General features: G+C 37.2%; 1 protein-coding gene across 1 annotated transcript in view; it reads right to left on the bottom strand.

The window, feature by feature from the left end:
- Window positions 1–1,965: 1,965 nt before the first annotated feature.
- LOC133334554 (MAGUK p55 subfamily member 7) overlaps window positions 1,966–26,495 on the bottom strand; it is a 53,187-nt gene continuing 28,657 nt past the window's right edge. The window contains exons 2-11 of the mRNA XM_061542869.1: window positions 22,941–23,057; window positions 22,683–22,864; window positions 22,498–22,593; window positions 22,266–22,397; window positions 9,901–10,068; window positions 9,656–9,838; window positions 6,403–6,541; window positions 5,738–6,031; window positions 5,332–5,675; window positions 1,966–2,147 (exon numbers count right to left, since the gene is read on the bottom strand). Coding sequence (XP_061398853.1) covers window positions 1,971–2,147; window positions 5,332–5,675; window positions 5,738–6,031; window positions 6,403–6,541; window positions 9,656–9,838; window positions 9,901–10,068; window positions 22,266–22,397; window positions 22,498–22,593; window positions 22,683–22,864; window positions 22,941–22,986 — 1,761 coding nt within the window. The 5' untranslated portion in view covers window positions 22,987–23,057 and the 3' untranslated portion in view covers window positions 1,966–1,970. The remainder of the gene's footprint in view (window positions 2,148–5,331; window positions 5,676–5,737; window positions 6,032–6,402; window positions 6,542–9,655; window positions 9,839–9,900; window positions 10,069–22,265; window positions 22,398–22,497; window positions 22,594–22,682; window positions 22,865–22,940; window positions 23,058–26,495) is intronic.

Genomic DNA, 26,495 nt, shown 5'->3' with positions numbered 1-26,495 from the left:
TTTCATTTCAAACTATCGATTGCTGTCGATATTATCGGTAATTTTCCACTAATATTTGGCGGAGATTTTGTGTTTGTTGACATTTTGCAGAATTATAAAGAAGATCTAAAGGCGAATCCAAACACCAAAAAAATTCTTGAAATCCCTAGCCGGACGTCTAGACATATCATTGTCATAAAGGTGTAATCATTTTTTTCTACCGCTTCGAGGTGGATTCGTGTTCAGTATTCAATTGATGCATGTGCCCTTTTAAGGTGGCCCAAAATGTTAGTGGCATTGCCGCTAGTTTTATATACTCTTGTGCATATTCGGCAATTGCAAATTTGCAATCTTTCGATCTATTAAAATATGCCCACGCTTCCGATGTCTTCCATTTCGTAATTTTTGGATTGTCTCCTTTGAAACTGGTGTCGGTGCTGGCCAGCACTTCTACGTTTTCTTTGCCACAGACTAAAGAAAAATATGCACTCACAAAAGTATTTTAGTAGATATTTCTTGATTGATAGTACTTGTACGAACATTTTGGAGTGGTTTTTATATAGTTGTCCATGGTGCAATATGTCCTCCTTTACGATTGTTGAAATTTTTTCGCGTTTCTGAAAAACGTACGGGCTCTGAACTAAATTATATTGTTCGTTTTTGGATAATACGTTTAAGGATCATGGCTTATTTATAATTTAGTTTTTAATTTTTTGATTCTACATTACAACAACATGTTTGGCATTTATTTGCACCAACAGCTGGGCCGATGCGGCTACCTTATTATGTATACCTTGACCTAACCTATGTTATTTTGTCCGATAATATCGATAGCCAAAACTGTCAATCGACATTCAATTTTAAAAAAAAATCGATACTATCGATATTGCCATCGATTTTTTTACAGCTCTATTAAGGGGTCTCCGGGGAGTATTTCGATGTGTTGCAAACGAAAGGACACTTTTATAGTTCCTACAAAAAAATGAACTACTTAACATGTATTGGTATCATGGATAAGGTGATAGACGTATTACAAACGTTGATAACAAATGGGAAAAAGCCCATAGGTAAATCTTATACAAGAGAATCAATTTTGCTCGTCCAAAGTAATACATTATGTTTTATTACAGAAAATAATCGAACTGCGATTTTTGTTTACGATTATATAAAAACAATATTTTGAAGTCTATTCAAAGTTCTGTAATCGTGTATCTCTTTCAGACTATTTAAAAATCTATGCAGAAGTCTATAGAGGATTTCTAAGAATTATTAATTCAAAACATTATTTTATATTTTTAATTTGAATATGTTCAAGTCTTCCTAATCCATATAAAAGTTTTATTTAAATTTTAAACAGTTTAAATTATAATATTCAAAAGTAAATAATCGTATATCCCAAGATTTATAATCGTAATAAAAAAACTAAACCCGAGCGAAAATAATTCCCACATTAGTGTACCAACTGGAATATGAGGATAATTTATTTTATATCTCTTTTTTATTCCTGCAAATTTTAGCTATTTTACAAAGTCAGCTGAAAAACACGTTGTTTTTGTTGTTTGAAATAAATGTTTTTAAATTTGTATAATCTTAAAAATAAAAAAAAAAAAATTATTTTTTTTTGTGTTTTGCTCTAAAGACATGAATCTAAATAGTTTTCTTCTTTTTCTTGGTGTTGTTGGATTTTTATATTCTGGATTCTTCGAATTGAATTTGTTTTAATTTTTTGCTTAATACATTCTTAATGTATTTTTTTTAAATAATTTTGTGTGTTTGTTGTAATTTGGCATTTTTTGTTTGGTTTGTAGCAGTGTTTGTCTTTTGTTCTTCTTTCATAGTGTGTGTGTTTCCCGGTTTTTGTCTGCAGCACCTTTTGAGCGGCCACGTCTTTTTTGTAAGTGTGTGTGTGTTTTGGTTTTTTCTTATAGCTGCCTGCTCCACAACCCATTCCACCCACCGACTCCTTTCGTTCCATGCCATTTCTACAGATCTTATTGCACCCAGGATGAGGGTGCCCACAACGGTTCCGTTTCAACTCTTTGCACGATATTTACAAGCTTTTCGAATGCTGTCACCAAATCGGCATTGATAATTTCTTCATCGAAAAAGTGGCCATAGAGGAAATCGATGCGAATCGATGATTTAATCATGTCATTGAATTCTTCATCCTGGAATGGAGAAAAATTAAAAAAATTAAAGCAAATTTATTAGGAGTCTTTATAATTTAAATATCTACGGGGAAGTTTTAATTAATTTGGAATATAGAGAACTTAAGGTTATTCTAAGCTCTATAAACGTGTTTCTCACAATATCGTCCTGGTCCTGGATATTGTCTTTTGCATTTGAAAATAATTGGGAACATGTGTTTCAAGAATATGTAACAAAAGGTGGTGCATATTTCAAAGGACTTAAAAAGGCGTGGCTATTTTAAATGGGAAGATAGATACCAAGCAACGGCTCTGATTGGCTTTAACATCATCTTAATTGTGGACACAGACCTCCTCACGGTGTCACCTGGGGTAAAAAATGAATTGAAGCGTCGGGATAGTTGCCCACACTCGGAAAACCCCTTCTATTATGCTGACGACCCCCGCAAACATATAAAGAACCACGATATGCGAATCTGCACTTGGAATGTGCGCAAGTTGTACAGAACAGGCGCAGTTTTCGCTTTGGCGGATGTACTTAAGAAGTACAAAGCCGATATTATTGCCTTACAAGAAATGCGATGGAAAGGGACTGGCGTAATTAATCAGATGATTACACCCTGTTTTATAACTGCCATGAAATGAGACATGAATTTGGCTGCGGATATATGGGTAACAGGAGAACAAAAGACCTCGTCTCCAGATTCACTCCAGTAGATGAGCGAATTGCTATAATCCGTATAAAAGCGAAGTCCTTCTATATCAGCCTTATTTGCGCCAATGCTTCGACGGAAGACAAAGATGGTCTGTCTGTCGGTTATGACCGCTGCTCTGGCCATGACATTAAAATTCTGCTAAGAGATTTGAAATCTCTTAGCATAAGAGAAAGTATTTTTGGTCCCAACGTCGAAAATTCAGCTTTCATGAAGAAACATCAGACAACGGCATGAGGCTGACTGTCTTCGCGGCAGCAAAAAACTTGGTAGTTAACAGCACCAGATTCAAGCATCTCGATCTGAATTTCTCCTGATCAAGCAACGAGAAATCAAATTGACCATGTTGTGATAGACGGAAGGCATTCATTCAGTGTATTAGACGTTCGATCGATCCGAGGAGCGAATATCAATTCGGACCACAACCTTGTAGCTGCCAAGGTTCGCACTCGTCTTAATGTTGCAGCAGAGGTGCGATCTAACACAACACGGAAACTCGACTTCGAAAAGCCGCAAACACTATAGGTAGCCGAGGCCTACTCCGCTTAACTTACCCACCAGCTTGACGAAAGCACTTCTTGTCCTGATAATAGTATAGAAGCACATAGGCAAAGAATTACCAACTCCTTACAAAAGGGTACCAAAGACCACCATCAAGAATCCCGTGGTACGATCAGGAGTGTCGTTTTGTTACTGATGTGAAAAACGAACGTATATGGCAACCCTGCAAACAGTAGGAACACACACTTCGAGAGTGAATTGTGGCGAGAAAATGAGATAGGAGAAACGTATTTTTAGAAAAAGAAGAAAGAACAAGAAAAACGTGTGCAAATCGAGATGTACAGCAGACAGAACAAATTCCGGAAATTTTACCAACGAGTAAAGCACCAAACCGAAGTTTTTGGTGAAGGCATATCCTCCTGTAGAGATGAAGATGGAAACCTGGTAACGGATAAAGATAGCGTGTTGAGGATCTGGAAGGAGCATTTCGTAAAACTAGTAGCGGTAGTCAAATAGTAGCGGTGAAGATAATACCCCAGAACCAATAAAAGACGACGTTATAGAGTGTTTACCACCTAGCCAAGATGAGGTTAGAATAGCAATCAATCGGCGGATGAATAACAAAAGCAGCATGAGCCGATGATCAGATGGCCGGTGGTCAGAAGTTAGTCAGGAGCATGCACCAGCACCAGCTAGTTTTACACTGCACCAAATCCTGGAAAAGACCCATCGACACATTCCACCTATTCGTGGACAATAAAGCCACATTGGACAGCCCAATCCGCTCAAAAGTGTTTAAAGCCATGTCAGCATATGGCATTCATGCAAATTAAAACGGCTATGAAGGATAGTTTTTATTGGCACAAGGTCAACAGTTTAATACTGAACGAGGATTCAGACAAGGTGGCAGTTTGTCGTGTGCCCTTTTTTACATCCTGCTGGAAAAGTCATATGAGATGTAAAGGTGTACAGAACACACATGTTACTGGCCTACGCCGATGACATAACACAATGGGTCGAACATTGCGAGCTGTAACAGTCACCTTTGTATAAATTGAGAAGTCTGCTAAAATGGGTCTGGCAGTAAATGGCGAAAACAGCAAGCTGATGGTTTCAGCACGCAAGACGTCTAGTAGACTCCGACCAACTGTGGAACTTGAGAACTACAGCTTCGAGGTAGTCAAAGATTTTATGTACCTCGGTACCGCCATAAATAAAACTAATGACATCAGTTTTGAAATTCGGAGGAGGATAGTGTTGGTCAACAAATGCTACTATGGTCTATGTAAGCAATTTAAGAACAAGGTTACCTCTCGCCAGACCTATCTCACACTCTACATGACCTTGATACCACCCGTGCTGTTGTATGGATCTGAATAATGGGTAGAGAAAAATTCTCCGAAACATCTATGAGCCGATCTGCGTCCACCGTGAATATCGCCGTCGAATGAACCATAAGTTATACCATCTATTCTCGGACATCGGCATAGTCAGAGCTGCAGCGACTACGATGGCTAAGTCATGTTGTGAGAATGGATGAGGATGCCCCAGTTCAAAAGGCACAAAAAGTGAGCTAACTGATGGTTCACGTATTCGATGGAAGATCAAGTGGAAGACAACATCTGGGAAAATGGTCTTTCAAATTGGATAAGATGCGCAAAAGACCGACGCGCTTGGAAATCTTTTTAAGCTCGGCTATGGGACAACCGTTCTGTCACAAGCCAGCTAAGTAAGTAAACAAGGGGCGTGGATATTTTAAAGTCCTTTAAAAGAGACGAGGATATTTCAAAGGACTTTAGAAGACGCGTGGATATTTAAAAGCATTTAATGAGGAGTCGACACTTTAAAGAACTTAAAGAACATTCTAATGCTTCTATATAATTCCAAGGCCATGGATTTGCTAGGATCACTTTGAAGCCTCTATTGTACCTTTTTAATATTATTCTAAACAATCTTCAAACAATAGTATTATTGATACACTAAATACTAACCGTAAAACCTCTTGCATTCGATTCATCAAATGTCGATTTGGCTCTCGAATCTGTACGAGTCTTCTTCAGTTCATCGAATTCCGGTGGTTTAATGTGTATAAGGAAGGGTTTCAGTTGTACTGTTCGCAAGGCCTTAATCGCCTGATAATGGGGACTCAGTAGACAAACACAGCCGGCATTGACAATTGATTTGACACTTTCCGCTGAGGTGCCATACAAATGGCCCTTGTATTCACCGTGTTCAATGAATTTGCCAGCCTCAATGTCGGCTTCCATTTTTTCGCGGCTAACGAAAATGTATTCACGACCGGCCACCTCACCGGTGCGCATGGGACGTGTGGTATCTGCAATAGAGAAAAACGTTAATAAACATTTTTCATGAATGGTGATTCCTCTATTTACTTACATGGTACTGGACTACGATATTTCTCAGGATCACGAGCGATTAAACGTCTCCTCAGCTCGTTGCGTCCGACGCCGGGCGCCCCAATTAATACCACCGGTCTATAAATGCCTGGACGTGGATATAGTTTGGCTACTTCTTCATAGGTGGCAATCAGCTCCCGATCGAAGTCGTCGTTCTCTGTTAAATCGTACATGATTTTTTTAGTTTTCGGTTGTCGACACGATGAGGTACTACTGCTAGAACGTAATCTAGGTGAACCAGGCGGTGTGGAACATATGGAGGTACATGAACCCTCTGAATTGTGATGATGATGTTTTTTTTTTTTTTTTATGTGGAGCAGTGATGTTAGGAGCAGTTTTTTAGGGAATTTCAGAATTTGTTGGTTTTAGTGGGCGAAGTTTAAGGTTTGTTTTTTTTGCGGAAGAATCAGAATAGGTTTCAGAGTTAGGTTGGGAAGCGGATTTTTTTTGTAAAACCATGCATTTGAAAATAAAATAGAATGATTAATGACAATGAGATGACAATTAAAAATGTTAATGATTAGAACTATTTACACATTTAGATGAAATGTTTGGCAAATATTTACATTGAGATCTTTAGTTGTTGAAATTTTAACTTTTGAGTTCTGAAGTGCCCTTAGACAATATTTATCTATAACTACTCACTTTTCGATTCACCATCGCCAATTTCACGTTGCGTCCGTTCGTGTATAATACGTCTTTCTTGCAAGGCACGACTGGGAATTAGACCGGCACGAGCTGTACGCTCAGATTCGCGACGAGCTTGCCACCAGTATGAATCATCCTGTAATCAAAAATATAAAAAGTCAGTTTTGAGTGAAGTTCGGAAGCGTATTTAAAAAAAATAAAGTTCTGAACATTTTTATAACAAATTAACTTTTCAGTTCCTAAAAGCACATTTACATATACGGTTTTAAGTAGACCCTATTAAAGAAATCCATAAATACCCCCTAACTATTACCCCCTAACTTTAATCATGATTTAAGTGTCTATCAGCCGATTTGATACATAAAAACGTTGTTAATTTGCTCCAAAATGGTTTGTTTGAACAATTGTTCCGCTTTTGCATTTGTCAACTATTAAATATAAAAGCATGTTAAAATAAAGTTAGACCCGGTCGAACTTTTAATACCCTCCAACATTAGCCTGGCATTCAAAATATGTAAAATTAATGTGGGCTCCCAAGATGATTAATAGGAGTTCTAGTGTTGTATGGGGATATACAAAAACGGGGCTGTCAAATTCCCAACATACCGAATATTGGGAGTATCGTTATATGGGGGCTACCCGGAAACTTGGGTCATTTAACAATTTTTGGTATGATAACCCAAAATGCTTAATTGCAGCCAATTCATTTGAAAACGTGTTCTAAATCCATAAAATGTCGAATATTTCGGGGTACTGCTATATAGGACTAACCTGAAACTTAGGTCAATGTTAATAATGTTTAGTATAGAGATGTGTTATGAAATAAGAACCCAAAATAACAAATTACAACCAATTCGGTTAAAATACGTGTCGAAAATCGGTTAAAACCGAATATTGCTGGTTACCATTATATGGGGGCAACCCGGAAATTTGAATCAATAATAATAATTTTTGGTACGGACATTTTCTATAAAATGAAGCCTAAAAGTACTAAATTACAGCCAATTCGGGAGCTACACCAAAACGTGAAGCGATTAAAATCCATTAAAATCCCCCAATATAACCATAGAATTGTGTGAAGGAAATAAAAGGACCTAATCGGTTAAATTTGAAGGTAATGTGATAGGGCCTTGTTCCGTTGACCAAAATTCCCTAAAACAAAAGCGGAAAGTGCGAAGAAGAATAAAGTTACAGAGCAGAGCCTGAATAAATTAGCACCGACGTGTTTCGTTTATCTGCTTGCAAGTCACGCCCCATCGTAATCCTGCGATCTCCTAAAGATTTGTGTGTGTGTTTTGATATCTGTAGACGAGGGTAACAAGACAAACACGAAGCCAATGAGCAAAAATGGATCTGAGTTTAATTACAACAGGTGAAGAGCAACGTCATCTTCCGACACATGCGGGGACTCAAACTTCCGAGTCTGAATATGAAGATAAGTCTAATAGCCGTTTTAAAATGCCTGGGAATCGAAGATGCTTATATTATGGTAGATAAATTGGGCACGAATATCGCCAAACTCTCAAAAAAAAAAGAACAATGTGAAATGGAGAAACATTTCATTTCTCTATTTTGCAAATAGAGAGCAGGACTTCTATGAGAATGGCATTATGAAGTTACCTTTAAAAACCATACAACAAAACGGTGCATATTTGGACACTCTGAAGCATGTTAAATAAAGTCCCATAGTTCATATAAAAATAATGGATTTCTTTTTCCCCAAATTAATATTAAGAGAAAGCGTAGTCAATCCAAAGTTGAAGGAGACTGTTACGAGAATCCATAGACTGAGCGCGGCGAAGCTATCCTATAAGACTGGGAATCCCAAAGAGGAGGAAGAGGACAGCAACAATTGGTATGTAGCCGCCGTTTTAACCGGAGATTGCCAGGAGGCGCACAGAGAAGCGCTATGGAGAGAAGCGCTATGCGAATTACCCAACATTTTACTTGGGAGGTTAAATCAATACACATACTTCATTTACATAAACAAATACGGAAGTTTATCTCATAGACATTGTTTTAATATTTTGACACCCATGGTTAGATTTAGTCCCATGGTTCCTTTTGAGAATATGCATATCATATTTCTGTGTCGATTTATGCATGGCCGTACATCTATTGATGCTCTCAATTTGGATGAAGATTGGCACAATTCACTTCTTTGGCTCAAGGACGTACACTATTGGAACTGGAGAAAATCGGTTCAGATTTAGATATAGCATTTATATATAGCTTCGTCCGAGATTAGGTAAATGGTGCACAAAACTCCCAATATATATCCGATTGAGACAAAATTTTCCACAGCGTACTGAATAAGGTCCGTTTGCAATTTATCATAGATTTCAGAATGGTATGCGTATATTTTTTATTAGTTGAAATGTCTATTTAGATCTAATATAATTTTTATGTCGCCCGATTCCATTTCAATGGTTTTCCAAAGATGCTATGTATCTTCTATCTACAGGATATTGCATATATATAGTCGGCCAACCTAGCGGAATCAACAGTAAAGTCAATGGAAGAAAGTTCTACTGTTTGAGGAAGAAAATCTTTCTTGAAAAACCCTGAATGACAGGGGAAATTTGAAAAAAGGACTGTTGTATTTACAAGTAAGCACGTCATAAAAGTCTATAGTAGAATGGCATATAAAAGAGGCGGACTATATATCGCCATACCTAAACGTACTCTTTAACACGTGCTTAAGGTTTGCGTACACTTCTAAGCCCTGGCAGGAAGCCCGAGCATTCTTTACATCCAAGCCCGACAGGGCATGCTACATAAAAAGAACATCTTACTGGTTAAAAAGCCTCACTTTATTTCTACTCAAATCCATGGAATGGACAGTCGACACTATGATGAAGATCAGCATGGGTATGTAAGCGGATTTCAGTGGATACCGCTTTACACGTGGTAGTATACCACATCGAGGGCACCTTAGATAAGGAAATGCACACTATAGGGCTATGCATTGACATAGAGGGAGCATTGAACAATGTCGGCACTGAGACGCTTTTCCAAGGAGTTGATCAGGCACTTATCATGGGTCGGTCATATACATGGGATTAATATATGGCGAGCTGTTCAATCCGTCGCCCTTGACCAGAATGGCATGATCCTACACAATAATGGGATTTGTATCATTTTATGATAGATAATTGGATCGATGAAACTTATCAAGATATGATTACCTGTACATACTTTAGGACCAAACTCTCTTCGATTATAAACGGTTATTATTTTTTTTACAAACCTGTGATACGATGTGCAAAATATCACCACGCTGAAATGCTAAGCCAGCTTCTTTACACGGTATGTAGGGATCGACTTCAGGATTATAATCGAAATGGGCACGGACACGTACTTTCGACTCACGTTGGGCGCCTCGGCCATCAGACGGCACCAACTTGAATGTAATGGTGCCTTCCGAATTTTGCTAAAAGACAATCATATTATTAACATTGAAATATTTAAAAAAAAATAGTAACAATAACTTACCAGTATACTTAGCACATCTCCCGGTGTTTTACCTTCAACATTAATACCATTGACTTCTATGACCTCATCGCCGACATGTATAAGTCCCGAGCGATCAGCCGCACCACCATGCATAATTCGAGCTATTATAATTTTACCCGATTCTTCATCGGTTTTAATGGTGGCACCCTAAAATAGAATTTGATGTGAAAGTTATTCGAAATCGATAGAATATAGATATGGATAATAAATTTAATGTAAGAAAAAAATTAGCGGTAGATATTTTGAAGATAAGAAAAATGTAAAGAAAAACATTATTCGACTATTACAACTACACAGACAAAGTACGACACAAATGTTTTAAGTGTATGTTTTTTTACAAAAAAAGAAGAAGAATTTTTTTTATAAATATTTTCCCAAAGGGAAATATATAAAAAATTGAATAATAAACATATTGAAAATTTTTAAGTATTTAAGAATTAATGAATTGGGAATGTATTTATTTAAATTTTAGACAAAAGATCATTAAATATCGATTATAGGATTTTTTAAGATCAAAAAATCTGCTTCGATTCTTAAAGCCTGTTCTTGCAGACCACAACATTTTGGATCAATGAACTGAATCTACACTTTGATCCATTATTTAGATTTTACATTTTTTTTTTAATTTTCAATATGTTTATTATTTCTTCTCTTCTTTTTATTCACAATGTGTGTTTTTGTACAATTTCAATTTTTGTTTTTTTTTTTTATTATATTTTGTGTCCAGTGTTGTTCCACTCAATATTTTTGCTGGTTTTAGTATTCGATTTTGCATTTTTTTATTTTTGTTTGTGAAGGACATTTACTTACAACAATTGGTTCCGCACTTTGTGCTCCTGACTGTGATATATGTTTTTTTTTGGATCATTTTCAATTTTTTTATACAAATTAAAAATAAATACAAAATACAGAATGGGAAAAAATAGAAACACATAACGAATTTTTGTTATATGAGTTTACATTGGAACAAATTTTGGATTTTTGTTTGTAATTCACACACAGACAATGAAAGAATGACAAATACATTTTAGGCATTTATAAAGCAATTCATAAAACCAAAAATAATGCGAAAATGTTGTAATTTTAGGACAATGAATGTGATAGAAGCAATATGCAAAGTAAATGCACAGTAATATCCAGTATTTATTGATCAACTCAAAAGAAACGTATTTAAAAAAATGTATTTTATAGAAAATGAGGTTGGCTATATGACCCAACACCCTCCCTTTGTGTAGAGTTATGACTTTTCTTCTCAAAAATTAATTCCGGTTTTAGGATTGAACTTTTGCCTAACAAAGTCGAAAATAGACATTGGTCCTAGAAATCGATGACATTTATGATTTTTACAATTTAAGAAAATTCCTAAGCTATAAACGTTAATAAGTTTAATGATTGCTGCAGTAAACAAATAAACTCTGTTACATTTAGGTTGAATTCTCCATTTAAATTCCAATTTTTATCGGTCTGTGTTTTCCTGTGAACTACCTCTTTGTTGTGAAACAACATCAATGACCTTAATGTTTTGAAAATTGTATATAGTGAATATGTTTACGGTATATAACTTGTGGGTGGCATAGGGAAAGATAGATACCAAGCAATGCCTCAGACTGACTTTAATAGGACAAAGCCAAGCCTTATCTTGGTCCCTCCTTCATCTCAATTGTGGATACTGACCACCCCGCGGTGTCACCTGGGGTAGCTATTTTCATCACCCATTGACATAGTGAGCTGATATGTGCCGCAAGTTCAACCATAAGAACTATAAAAAAGTGAAAAAGCGTTAAGATCGAACGGGCCGAACTTTGTATACCCTCCACCATAGATATACTGACAGGTACTTGAAATGAAAATATAGGAAAATGCCAAAAAATGGACCTATACCAACATTTCTACAAACATATTATGTAAACCATAATAGAAATTTCAGAAATTTTTAATGGATAATTATACTCTCAGCCTTGTGGCCAATGAAGGTGTATATACATTGACACAATGAAAATGTGACTCATCGAAATATTGGTTCTAGACCCCATGTTTCTTTGGACCAAATCCGTTTCAGAAAATTTTGATTTCATCCAAACTTTGCCCATCTTATTATTTCTTCCAAAGTTAGTTCAAATTCGAATATGGAGAATATCGGTCCACTCCTTCTGGAACCTGCAGATAGGGGCTAGGTCTAAATGCGGCTATAGTTCATTATCGAACCTTACGTTCTAATTTTTTATCTCGCTATTTCACCCAAAACGTGGAAGAAATCAGATAATTATTTTAATATAAAAAATATAATTGTTGGTAGGGAGATTTGTTACCATATATGACTACAAAATACCAAATTGCTGAGATTTCGGTTGAAAAGGGCGCTCAAGAAGACAAAAATACCGGAAATTGTGGATACCCTTATGTGGGGGCTATCCGAAAAAATTGACAAATATTCATTTTTTGTAGAGAGATTTTTTACATATAAGAACTCAAAATACTAAATTACAGCCAATTAGATGGAAAAATACTGAGAATTAGGAGGTATCGTTATAATTATAATTTTTCTGTGGAGACATTTAGTACCCAATAAGAACCCAATGTACCAAATTTCAGCGGATTAGGTTGAAAAACGCGCCCAAGAACCCCAAAATACCGAAAATTGGGGGCCCTTATATGGGAGCTATGCCTAAACAAGGGCCGATATATCCCATCTTCGCATTTGATTACAACAGACGGACGGAATGTGCGCACGTTGTACAGAACAAGCACAGTTTTTGCTTTGGCAAATGTACTCCAGAAGTACAAAGGCGATATTATTGCTTGATTACGGCCTCTATTATAGCTGTCATGAAACGAGACATGAAATTGGCTGCGGATTTATGGTTAACAGGAGAATAAAATATCTCGTCTTCAGATTCACTCCGGTTGATTAAAATTGCTATAATGCAAAAATCGGATAAAAATATTTTTGGTCCCACCGTCGGAAAATTCAGCCTCCACATCAGACAACGGCATGAGGTATTTGTGTCCATGATCTCGATATACACAAGGCCACGATCGATAATGTTTTAATGCAGCAAAAGGTGCGACCTAACACAACACGGTGACCCGAAACACAACAGGTAGCAGAAGCCTACTCCGCTCAACACACCCATCTGCTTGGCGAAAGCACTCCTTGTCCCGATGAAAATATAGAAGCTAAATGGCAAAGAATTGCTTACTTCCTATAAGCTGTAGCAAAAGCAACACTTGGCTACCAAAGACCACCATTAAAAAATCCATGGTACGATCAGGAGTGTCGTAATGCTACTGACGCAGTGTATAGGACAACCGGGCAAACATTAGTAATACGTAAAGCGATGGAGAATTGTCGCGAGAAAAGGAGAAACGTATTTTCAGAAATAACAAGAAAACCCTAAGCGAGATGTAGAGGATTCATAATGAATTCCGGAAATTTTCCTATCGAATACAACCCCAAACCGAAGGCTTTGGAACAGGCACATCCTCCTCTGGAGATAAAGAAGGAAACCTGGTGACAGATACAGGCAGCGTGTTGAGGATCCGGAAGGAGCATTTTGAAAAGTTTCTGGTATCAACAAGTGGCGATGAAGAAGATACCCCAGAATCAATAAGAGATGACAGTATATATGAGGCCAGAATAGCAATAAATCTGCTGACGAATAATAAAGCAGCGGGGGCCGATGGTTTATCAGCCGAACTATTCATGACTGGTGGTCAAATGCTGGTCAGGAGCATGCACCAGCTTTAGTAGTACAATTTGGCTAGAGGAATGCATGCCTAATGATTTGAACCTCAGCTTCTTGTGTCCCGTGCACAACTATAGAGGAATAAGTTTCCTTCCCATCGCGCATAAAGTGCTATCCAGCGTGCTGTGTAAACGACTGAAGCCAATGGTCAATGACATTATCGCATCAGCCGAATGCGGCTTTAGACCTTGCAAATGTACCATTGACCAGATTTTCATTCTGCGCCAAATCCTGGAAATTACCCACGTTTGTCGTGGGTATAAATCCGCATTCAACAGCTCCATCCGTTCATAGGTGTTTAAAGCCATGCCTGCGTTCGGTATTCCTGCAAAATTAATACGGATATGTAGGAAAGGACCTCTCGGGGCCCTTCAACACCGAACGAGGGTTCAGACAAGGTGACAGCCATTCGTGTAACCTTTTTAACATTCTACTGCATCGCCTACGACGATGACATCGACATAATGGACTGAACATTACGAGCGGTAACAGCCACATTTGAAAACATTTGAGAAGGAGTCTGCCAAAGTGGGCCCGGCAGTAAATAGCGAGAAAACCATGCTGATAGTATCAACGCGCAAGACGTCTTGTAGATTCGGAAAAACATGTTATATACCTCGGTACCGCCATAAACAAAACTAATAACATTAGCATTGAAATCCGAAGATGAATAGTGTTGTCCAAAAGATGCTACTATGGTCTTAGTAAGCAATTCAAGAACAAGGCCACCTCTCGCCAGGCCAACCACACACTATGCAAGACGCTGACACTATCCGTGCTGGTGTATGGATCTGGAATATGGTTACTTGCTCAAGCAGATGATGCAGCTCTTGGAGTGTTTGAGAGAAAATTTCTCCGGAAGATCCATGAGCCGATCTGAGTCGACGGTGAATATCGCCGTCGAATGAACAATAAGCTGTACCATCAATTCTCGGACATCGACATAGTAAGACGTACCGAGTTGCAGCGACTACGTTGGCTAGGTCATGCCCCAGCTCAAAAGGCATATAAAAGCGAACCAGCTGATGCTTCACACAGAAGGGGAAGGCCACGAATCCGATGGAAAGATCAAGTGGAAGACAACATCCCGTAACATGGTCTTTTAAATTGATACGCTGAATATTGTCCGATCAAAACAGCCATAGTTGGTCCGATTCCCTTCGCCATGTGATGTGTTGCTATGTCCGTCTTATTATTGTGGCCTTCAGAGCGACTGCAAAAGCACATTTAAACACAAATTAAGGTTTTGGTCCATTTCATCCTCCCAAATATCATCTGATCACCTCCGTCGTTCTTGACCATAAACGGAATTTCGTGTAGGATTTCAAATCGATCGGCGTAAAATATATGCCCTCTTGTGGGGTAATGGTAATCCGAATTGATAGACATCTGTAAATATTTACGTATATCCAACGTCCGAATACATACAACAATAAAATTGGTATCAATTTAAATGTTAGCCACTCCTCTTGGATATACTATCAACTTCTAGGGTCTACTCCTGAAGGACGTAAATATATACGCCATAGAATAACTTATTTTTTAATTTTTCTCACAAAAGTCTGGGTCTATTTGACCCACTAAATATTGACCGAACTTTATCACAACAGGAATGGTTATTCCTTGGCCCGATCTCCTTCTTTACGTAAACTTGTGATGGGTGTAATAACGAAGATCGTCACCGATTAGATTTAGTAGTCGTGACCGTTGTAAAACGTTCGTTTTGAGAAAAACGCGTTAAAAGTTTGAGAATCACTTCTGCCGTCGCTTAATGGTGACACAAAAAATCGGATATATCTGCAAGAGTTGTTGAAATTTTCACTTGAATTTTTATAGGGACATTCTTAAATTGCAGTAGGTTCGATTTGAATAAAAAAAAAACAAAATTATTTTTTTTTGAAACTGAGAGATTAGGCGGCTTCGGTATGAAAATATCTGACTCGTACAAATTCCTGGGTACGACGAAGCTCATAATTCCTCTCATGTGAAGCTTGGGTTCCTTTCTGCTAACAAGTTTTCTGTAGTCCCTGCACCCTTCACAATTTCTTCATCCATGATTAGAATGTCCAGAAGTGATTAAGTCGGATGGCCTGTAATATATCTGATAATACCGAGAAAACCCTAGACCCTAGTGAAATAACCGAGAACTGTTGAGGGATGCTTTTTAGATCCTTCAATAATAAATCAATTTATAAATTAATATAATATTGTCTGCAGCAAAAATCCCAACCTTCAAATGGTATTTGCAATGTCGATAAATGTCAGAGCAGCAAAGAAATTGAAACTATAAACGTGCCATAAAATACTCGCACACATTCACGCCGTGACACAATGAACTAATTAATTAACACGGCTAAACAATTACTGGCGCAATGCGACTCGCACCAGTATCGAACATTACAAATGACCCCAAACAAACGATGCCAATGTGTGTGGGAGGTGCGTTAATCAATTATTTACAATATTTCACACCAGATGCCATAACAGAGAGGCGGCAGTGTGTTAGAGAGACAAAATGAACGAAGGAAACGATGTTAACAAGTGACACTACAACATGTCAGTGTAACATGTGACCCACTAACAGGACCGACCCTCTATCGTCAACATCACCATCGTCATCAGAATGTTAAGATGCTATTCTCAACATTGGAAGTTCGTTGGCATAGGACCACAAATGTGAATTAATTGAGACAAGTTGACGGATAGGTCAGTAAATGTTTTAGAAATATTTGCATGAGTGGTGGTGGTGGAGGTGGTACATGGGTACGTATGTGCCACAGACAATGGCCCGTTGTCTCTGTGGCTAAACTATGGGAAGTTCTAGTAGTCATCGTTTGTCGTTTTGGGGAAGACGACGATTAAAAGCATTCGATAGCAGCTGGTGGTGACAACATAGCAGGAAAGCATCAACAAAAGAAGAAGACGAAAAGAATACAATTTGAACTAAACAAATGGCACAACGTTGTTGTTGCCAGCCAATGATAGCGACAATGGTGACAATGATGATGATGATGCTATTGAATGTGTTAGGTAGGAAAAAATCAAAGACCCCAATAGAAAACTGTGAGAAAGAAAATAAACAAATGATAAAAAAAATCAGAAACTAGTAGGTTATATATGTATGTAGTGTTTATGAACAGAATGTAAAAATGATGACATGAGGCACAGTGTTTCGAAACAAAAAAATAAGTTTTGTTATACAAAATTCACGTACACCTCAAAAACAATCCACAGGATTTATAAACAGGATTTACTTGACTTATACGGAATTGACATTTGAGACCAAGAGGATTTCACCCTAAGTTTAAAGCCTCATAAAGCTTAATTTGGCCTTGAACTCAGAGCCTAAATGTATGCACCAGGCATACTTTCGCGTACCTAGGCTTTATGTGACCTTATACATAGCTCTAAAAAGTATGCACCATGCACAAAATATTCAAATTCGAGTACAGATGGTATCGATTAAACAGAGTCCATAAGTATAAACATTTCTTCAGAATAAGTTACCTAATGTTACATTCATCTGGAAATAGAAACTTTTACTGGCGCCCAACATAGGACAATTGCTTCATTGTTTTGAAACAGTGAGAGTAAGGAAAGTAGTAAAGTCGGACGGCTATATATCTTTCGATTATATGATACCCTTCGCCAATATAGGTATATTAAACAATGCTATTAACATGAAATTAGATGAAATAAAATATGTGATGTTTATCTAAATGTGAATCTACCTAAATCTATCCATAAAGTATGTAAATCGACTTTAAACAAATATAAATAGGTCATCCGTTGGGCTATGTCTGTACTTTTAGAAAACGTAACTACGTAATTCTATGCTCAATTTTGTAAGTTGTGCAAATATATATGGAAGCTCTATCCAAATATTAAGTGATTTCAAACAAACTTGTCACAGGTTAGGTTATACTAATTTCAGAACGTTTTGTTCCTATCAGCCTATTGGTTCCTTGGTGCGTCAATTACTTAAAATCAATCTATAATAAAAAAAGGAGCTATATCTAAATCTGGACCGATTTTCACGAAAAAAGGCAGACATCACTCTAGACTCAATTCAGTACGTTATGCCAAATTTCGTGCAAATCGAAAGATATATAGGGACTTTGGTGCACCATTTAATATTTGAAATTTACATTCAACAGAAGAAGTCAATTGTGAAAACTCAACGTGCTTTTAAAACATTAAAAAAATGTGAGAAGTGCGCCTTTTAAGAACACCATTAAGCGTTTATACGAAAAATTTTCGACTGGTAAGGCTCTTTCTAATCCGAAGAGGCCATTTAAAAATCGACCAAGGCGATCGGCCGAGAATATCGCTGCCGTACGAGCCAGTGCTGAGAGGTCACCAAGAACATGCTAAAAACGCCGTTCTCAGCAGTTGGGCATGGCTCGGTCCACTTTACAACGGATTATTCGCATTGATTTGCATTTGTTCCCGTACAAAATTCAATTGACGCAAAGAATGTTGCCTGCGGATAAGTCATCGAAATGGCCGAAAATGACGAGCAATTTTGGAACAAAATTATCATGTCCGATGAAGCCCATTTCACATTGAATGGGACCGTAAATAAGCAAAATTGCCGTTTTTACGCCACTGAAAATCCTCAGGAGATTCAAGAAGTGCCTCTTCATGACGAAAAAGTCACAGTTTGGTGCGGGGTTAGTGCGAAAACGAAAACGTCATTGGGCCGTTTTTCTTCCAAAATGAAAATGGCCATGCTGTTACCATCAATCAGGAGCGTTATCGCGACATGATGACCAATTTTGTGATGCCAATTATTCGTCGAAAGCGTATGAGGCAGTTCTGGTTTCAACAAGACGGCGCTCCACCTCACACAAATCGCATAACAATCGATTTTCTGAAGAATTTGTTTCCGGGCCGTTTGATGTCGAAAAGTGGTGATTTGGACTTGCCACCGCGTTCGCCCGATTTGACGCCGCCTGACTTCTTCTTGTGGGGATATTTGAAGTCAAAGGTTTACGTTAACAAGCCAAGGACCGTAGAAGAGCTCAAGGACAACATTCGTGAAGAAATAGCCGCTATTCCGGCCGAAATGTTGGCAAAAACAATGGAAAATGCAGCAAAAAGTGCAACGCCAGAGGCGGCCATTTGAGTGATATCATATTCAAAAATTGATGTAAACAAATCTACTTGGAACAAATGAAAATGATTAACATTGCCAACCGCCAAATTTTTATTTTTTTTCTTTGATTAAAGAAAAACATGGGTCCGTCGAATATGGGCAACCCTATACCATCGCTCGTTACTGCGATGCTGGTAGCATAGCCTGACGTCAAGGAAGTCGACGGAAGAAACAGCAACATCAACAGAAATGGTTCGGCAAGTAAAGGAGCGACTTGATCGAAACCCGCGTCACAGTGGCCGACAAATGGCTTGTGAGCTAGAATTGCTTCGGTTGGCCAAAAGTAATGAACTGCCGAATTTGCGTTTCTCCGATGAGAAAACATTCGTTGTTCAGTAGTTTGTAAACAAAGGGTATATTAAGCCTTTGGGCACGCAAACATTTTGGCTGCAGACCTTGGACATTCCAACAGGACTCAGCACCATGGCACTCAGCACACGCCATCCAAGAATGGTTACAAAATGAGGTTCCTCGCTTCATTTCCAGCCACAATGACCACCAAAATCTCCGGATATAAATCCGTTGGACTATTGTGTTTGGAGTATTTTGGGAAGCAAGGTTGGCACACAAAAATACCAAAGTGTCGATCACCTCAAGCAAGCGCTTCGCCTGGAATGGGCCAAAATACCGCAGAGCAACTTTCGGGCAGCGTGTGACGGTTTCATTGGTCATAATTCGTGCCAAAGGCGACCAATTCGAACAAATCTAAACTTCTTCTAAAATTGTATGCTATTTCCGATATTTTTTGCTTTAAATCAATAAAATTTAAAGAAAAATTTAAAAATTATGGCGTTTGACTTTGTTGCAGTTTTTTTATCTCACCCTGTATAAAGATTCGCCTGCTGGACCTGTATATTCACCAGAGACCCCACAAAGTATATATAATATATTCTTGACCATAATAAAATTCGATGTCGATTTACTATAGAGATAGCAATATTTAAGATATAGATCTGAAATTTTCCACAGACATTGCTAGTACACCTAGGAAGTTTGGTAGCAAATGGGATATAACGGTGTACGTTTTGGTATAGCTCCCATATAACGGTACCCAATAATATTCGGTATTTTGGGGATTTTGTATACTTTTCCAACCGAATTGCCTGAAATTTGGTATTTTAGTTTCTCATTGTATAGCCCATCTCCATACTACGCATTATTAATATGGACCCAAGTTTCAGGGTAGCCCCCATATAATGGTACCCCCAAAATTCGGTATTTTGGGGATTTTGGACACGTTTTTCAACAATTTGGTATTTTGGGTTCTTATTGTATAGCACATCTCTATTCCAAAAATTGTTCATATTGAGCCAAGTTGCCGGGTAGCCACCTTATAACGGTTCTCCCAATATTTGGTATTTTGGTCACGTTTTTGAAATCGAACTAGCTGTAAGTTGGTATTTTGGGATATCGTGGTATATCACATCTCCGTACAAAAAATTATTAATATTGACCCATGTTTCACCCCATATAACGGTACCCCATATATCTTTATAAAAAGCTAGCCCCCTATTAGATTCTCACGTCTCACGTCTTTTTCGGTATATTCAAAGTCCTATCATAACATGATTTTTCTCTATCAGAACACCTAGATCTATCCATAAACATGTCATTCGTTTGTTAGAATGGGACAAAAGTATGTAAATCGACAAATATAAATAGGTCATCCGTTGGGCTATGTTCTACTTCTAGAATACGCATCTACGTAATTCTATGCTCCATTTTGTACGTTGTGCAAAATTTTATGTCAATCTGACTAATCTGACTAACATGCCCAATTTACTTAAAATCGGGCGAAATATATATATATGGAAGCTATATCAAAATATGAAGCGATTTCAACGAAACTTGTCACAGGTTAGGTTACACTAATTTCAGTACGTTTTGTTCCTATCAGCCTATTGGTTCCTTGGTGCGTCAATTACTTAAAATCAATCTATAATAAAAGGGAGCTATATCTAAATCTCAATCGATTTTCACGAAACTTGGCACACATTATTCAGGACTAAATTCAGAACGCTATACCAAATTTGTTGCAAATCGAAATCGGACAAAACTATATATGGGGCATGAAATCGTACGAAACTATATATGGGAGTTTTATCTAAATCTGGACCGATTTTCTCGAAACTTGGCAGACATCACTCTAGGCTCAGTTCAGTGCGTTATGACAAATTTGGTGCAAATCGAAATATATATAGGGACTTTAGTGCATCATTTACATGAAATCGGACGAAACTATATATGGGAGCTATATCTAAATCTGGCCCGATTTTCTCGAAACTTGGCAGACATCACTCTAAGCTCAATTTAGTACCTTATGCCAAATTTGGTGCAAATCGAAAGATATATAGGGACTTTAGCGCACCATTTACATGAAATCGGGCGAAAATATATATGGGAGCTATATCTAAATCTAGACCAATGTTCACGAAACTTGGCAGACATCACTCTAGGCTCAGTTCAGTACGTTATGCCCAATTTGGTGCAAATCGAAAGATATATAGGGACTTGAGGGTGCCATTTACATGAAATCGGACGAAACTATATATGGGAGCTATATCTAAATCTGGCTCAAATCAGTACGTTATACCAAATTTCGTGCAAATCGACAGACATATATAGGATCTTCGTTGCAACAATTACCTTAAATCGGACGAAAATATATATGGGAGCTATATCTAAATCTGAACCGATTTTTCCCAATTTCAATAGGGTTCGTCCTTGGGCCAAACAAATTAGCTGTGCCAAATTTCATCCAAATCGGATTATAAATGCGACCTGTACTTTGTTTACAATTTAACAGCAACAGACGGACAGACGGACGGACATGCATAAACCGACTCAGAAAGTGATTCTATGCATATTTTGAAAAGGAACTATGGGTCTATCTCGTTTCCTTTTGCCTGCTACAAACATATGCACAAATACATAGTAACCTGTACCACAGTGTGGTGAAGGTTATAAATAGTTTGCTATTTTTGTGGGTGTTAAAAATGACAGAGAAAATTCGGTAACCGGCATGTTAGCAGTCGTAACATCCCAGGAGCTAAAAATCTACCATAAAACTGTTTTAAACTATTTACAAAAAAATGAATTTATTTTTCCCAAACTAATATTTTGAATGTCATTCTCATGATGGAGGATATAAAAAGTTCGGCGGGCCGAACTTTACATCGTTTCAATTTTTTAGTTTCAAAACACTGTGCCATGTCAATAACATTTGTTTTTAGCATGAATATAAACAAAAGAAAACTTTACAAACATAAATATGAAAAATAATCGTTTTCAGTATATAGCCACAACCCTCCCCTCTTAATATTCAGGTCATATATATAGAAAATAGCGATGAATAATATCCATTCAAGCATATCCTATTACTTCCCAACACCTTTTTCTTTTTTTTTGGTCCCTGAATTCTATTCAATTCTAGGACTTACCAAGGGTTCATTACTTTTAACCAATTGAACAATTTTAATGGTCTCCTCATCTTCATCCATTTCAATGGGTAAATCGGGAAGATGTGGATAGAAATCCTTTTGAGCAATGGCATCGTGGGCATAAAGAAGACTCTAAAAAATAGATATGAAACAAAACGAAAGAAGTGGAAAACCACGAAGGACACATTAAAGCACTTGTAAAAAGCAAAATAACAACAAAGTCACAACTCACTTGTAAATGCGGTTTTTGTAGTAGATGAAATGCCTCACGGCAATCTTCATTGAGGTGACACTGCTGTGATAATTGTTCCAACACTTCACACATTATCTACTCAATGGGAACATCGAGGGGGAGGGGAGAAAGAAAATATTGTATTTCATATTAAATCTGATTTTTTGTTTAAATTTTGCACTTACCATCCCTGATGTTGAGAGTATGGGTGCCAAACGATCATCCTTCCCCACCTTGGCCACTTTACTGTGCACATTGACCAAAGCATTTAGTTCCTTGGATTCCAGTAGCGTTTGCAGAAAATCAATTTCTTGATCATTGGAAAGACTTTCAGCTTCTTTTAGTGAAGTTATCAGCTTGGAAAGAGCTTAAAAAGAGGCAAACGGATTTTGAGTTATTTGGGTGAGTGTATCAGTGTGTGTGTGTGTGTGGTGATGGCTTACCCGGATCCCAGTGTGTATCATTTGCTGCCATAACTTCAGCTGTCATAATTCATAAAAATGACGGCAGGAAATTTTTACAAAAAATTGTCTACGTCTACTTTCGCCTATCAATGTTATCTAAAAAAATATAAAAAAAATATTATTAAAAAAATAATTATAAAAAATTAGAAACATTTATAAAGACATTTGAAATGTCATAAATGATAGTTGTACTTAGGTCAACTTTTTACAAAGTTGAATTTCTACGGAATGGTTTCGGACTGAACAAGAAAGTGATGATCCAACAAATGTTAGGAACTGAGCTCAGACGTATGCAATTTGGACATATACCGACAACTCGGTCAATCGATTGATATAAATACAAATTTCAGCAATTTTTAATGGGAACGTGGACCGATGTACTGGGTAGGTACTACTTACCCTACCTTAAGTACACATACCTACCTACTATGTAGGTACTGCAATTTAGGGGGCAAAGTTATGTGAAAAGATACTATAGCTTAATTTGAAACCTAATATTTGTATCTCGATACCTTCATTCATGCTAAATTTTAAAAATACCGAAAATCGGGAGGTATCATATTTGGGGGCTAGATGGGGGCTCGATATCCTTCGAAGGCAGAATGATGGCTAAATCGTCTTAGAATTCCAGTTAACTTTTTTTAATATAAAAAGGGCTTATATGGGGACTACCCCTTAAAGGGGGCCATTATTAATAATTTTTCGGAGGGAGATTTGATGTCATATACGGTCCACTGCCCTTTTAGGTATTTTAATGATTCTAGCCTCATTTTTCTTGAGTCAATATTAATAATTTTTGGTGCGGACATGTTTTATTCAATGACAATCCAAAATACCATATTACAACCAATAAGGTTGTAAAACGTGTTCAAAATCCCCAAAATATCGAATATTGTGGGGTACCTTTATATGGAGACTGCACCAAAATCTGGATCGATATATACCATTTGCAATGTGAAATTTTAAAGCTTTATCTTAAATATTGTGAATTCTATCGTGATTTTAACAGACAGACGGATGGACATGCGTAGATCGTCATAGAATTTGATTTTCATCAAGAATATTTATACTTTGTGGCGTCTCCGGTATAATGACAACCACATTCCACCTTATGGTTGTCATTATACCCTAGACAACTATGTTGTCAGGGTATTATAGCTTTGTGCAGCCCCAAGTGTTTGTAACACCGCGAAATATTGGTCCTAGACCCACCTTTAAGTATACCGATCGTCATATCTTGACTAGCTGAGTCGATATATAAATTATAAACACGATATAGGCCACAGTTATGGACCAATCTTCGCGAAATTTTGCATGTAGGATCGGTTTGGCCCAATGAAGACCCCTATTGTTTTTGGTAAAGATCGGTTAATATTTAAAGGATGAAATGGACCAAATACTTAATTTTTGTCTGTTTTTCTGGTCGCTCCAGAGGCCGCAATTATGGCACAAACATCTCGAATTTTTACATGGAGAAGAGGATTGGGCCAAAGAATAAGCATGTCTGTTTTGATAAAGATCGGTCAATATTTAGCGGGTCAAATGGACCCTGACTTTTGTGTAAAAAATTACAAAATTTGTATTCTACAGCTTATATATTTACTCGTGAAGGACATAGAGCCGAGAAGTTGATAGTATATCCAAGACGAGTGATTGACCTTTAAATTGATACCAATTATATTGTCTTATGTACTCGGATGTGGGAGTTATAAGTAAATATTTACAGGTATCTCCGTATTCGTATATTATTTAGTAACCCATTATCACTCTACAGAGGGGAACTATAGCGCTGATCGCTTTGAAATGTTCCAGGTATGGTCAAGAACAACGGTGATGATCAGATAATAATTTTGGAATGAAGTGGACCAAAAACTTAATTTTTTGTGTTATTTTCGAGTCGATCTATAGACCACAAATGAATGCCGAATATCACAACACAACCCACGGTGAAGGACAATAGCTGTACTGAATTCTCATAATATTCGGAAAATATGTCAGTGTGAGAAAGAGGTGCTGTTTACCTCTAATCGGGCAAGAGGGTGCAAATATCACGAAATATTGCCCAGGCTCGGAATAAACATCCGCAGAAAATTTGAGTTCCGTGGTAGGGTATCGTATGGTCGGCCCCGTCCGACTATACTGCTCCGCTCACTGGTTTTTTTTGGATTTTAATGGGCGGAGAATCTTCCTACCAAAAGTGGTCAATATTGGCCCACTTTTTACGGTAGCTCTCATGTAACTGTACCTTTGAGTTCTGTTAAAACATTTGTTAGCCGAATCGGCTGTACTTTGATATTTTGGGTTTACCAAAATTTATTTACCTAAAATTATTAACATTGGTCCTCGTTTCAGTGCGGCTCCTATATTACGGTCATCCTCCAATTTACAGTATGTTCAGGGTTATTGAACATTTTTAACACGTTAATAAAGTGAAATTTGAAAATAAGTGTATGCATAGTAAAACAATATGATAATGTGATTTTTTAATCCTGGTCGTTCAATTTCTATAACGGAAAAGCTCTCAATTTGCGAACGAATTTCCGATATAAATCCTTAAAAGTCGTAGAACTATTCAATAGCTAACGATGGTGTAGGATAACGCGAGAAAAAATTTTTGGTTCTCAGTTTCATAACATTTCCAATTGAGCCGAATAAACTTCAATAGTACCTGAATCTTTTACACTTTTAATATTTGTTTTGCTTGCGCGACTAGCTAATTTTTTTCTCAGTGTATAATGCATTTAGATGCGTATTTACGCACATGACTAACTGCATTTGCAAACAAGTGACAAGTTTTGATTGGTTGGCAGTTTTTTTTGTGATTTGTGTGAGTGCCAGCGATAATAATAATAAAAGCAACCAACACCTAAACCGCTACTTAAATAATGTTAAATTTTTAATATCCATTTGTTTATGAGAGTGTGTAAATCTACACACGCACAGCTGCATGCATACATACGTACACCAATATGCAATGCATGTTCGCCTTGCAGAAATGCATTTATCACATGCCATCACAATACCAGCCACAGTTCTACACCCTACAATTCAAATGACGAGATAACAAAATTGTGGGACGAACCGACCATTTGTCAAGTGGACAAAAATAAAAATAGAGATGACATGATGGAATGTAAAGAACAAAATTTGGGAATCAAATGTTTGCCATAAAATATTTAATATTTATGAATGTAATGTTAGAAGATGGACATAGTTGATATGAGGAGTAATATTAAAATGATAGTTTCTGACTTATGTATATATTTTTTGTTGTAGATGTTGTTTGACATCCCTAGTCAACGTTTGGGCATTCATTTATTTAGTGAGCAAGCACATACCTATTCCGCCATACTGTTTGTTAGCCATCTAGTAATGGCTCCGACTACCACATACGAAACACGAAGTAGAGTAGAGTGGGTAATAAAGGATTTTTAATAGATATTGTTAACGAGTTTAGCATTATCATATTGTTACGAATATAATTTTAGATTTAAGTTAATTTAGATGAATTTCGTTAATTTAAGAATTTGAATT

This window comes from Musca vetustissima, unplaced genomic scaffold (assembly GCF_032173495.1).
Source record: "Musca vetustissima isolate MV318-11 ecotype Yass unplaced genomic scaffold, APGP_CSIRO_Mvet_v1 utg4378, whole genome shotgun sequence".
Taxonomy (NCBI): Eukaryota; Metazoa; Arthropoda; class Insecta; order Diptera; family Muscidae; genus Musca; species Musca vetustissima.
The sequence above is the reverse complement of the archived record's forward strand: the minus strand, read 5'-3'. Positions and strand labels throughout refer to the sequence as shown.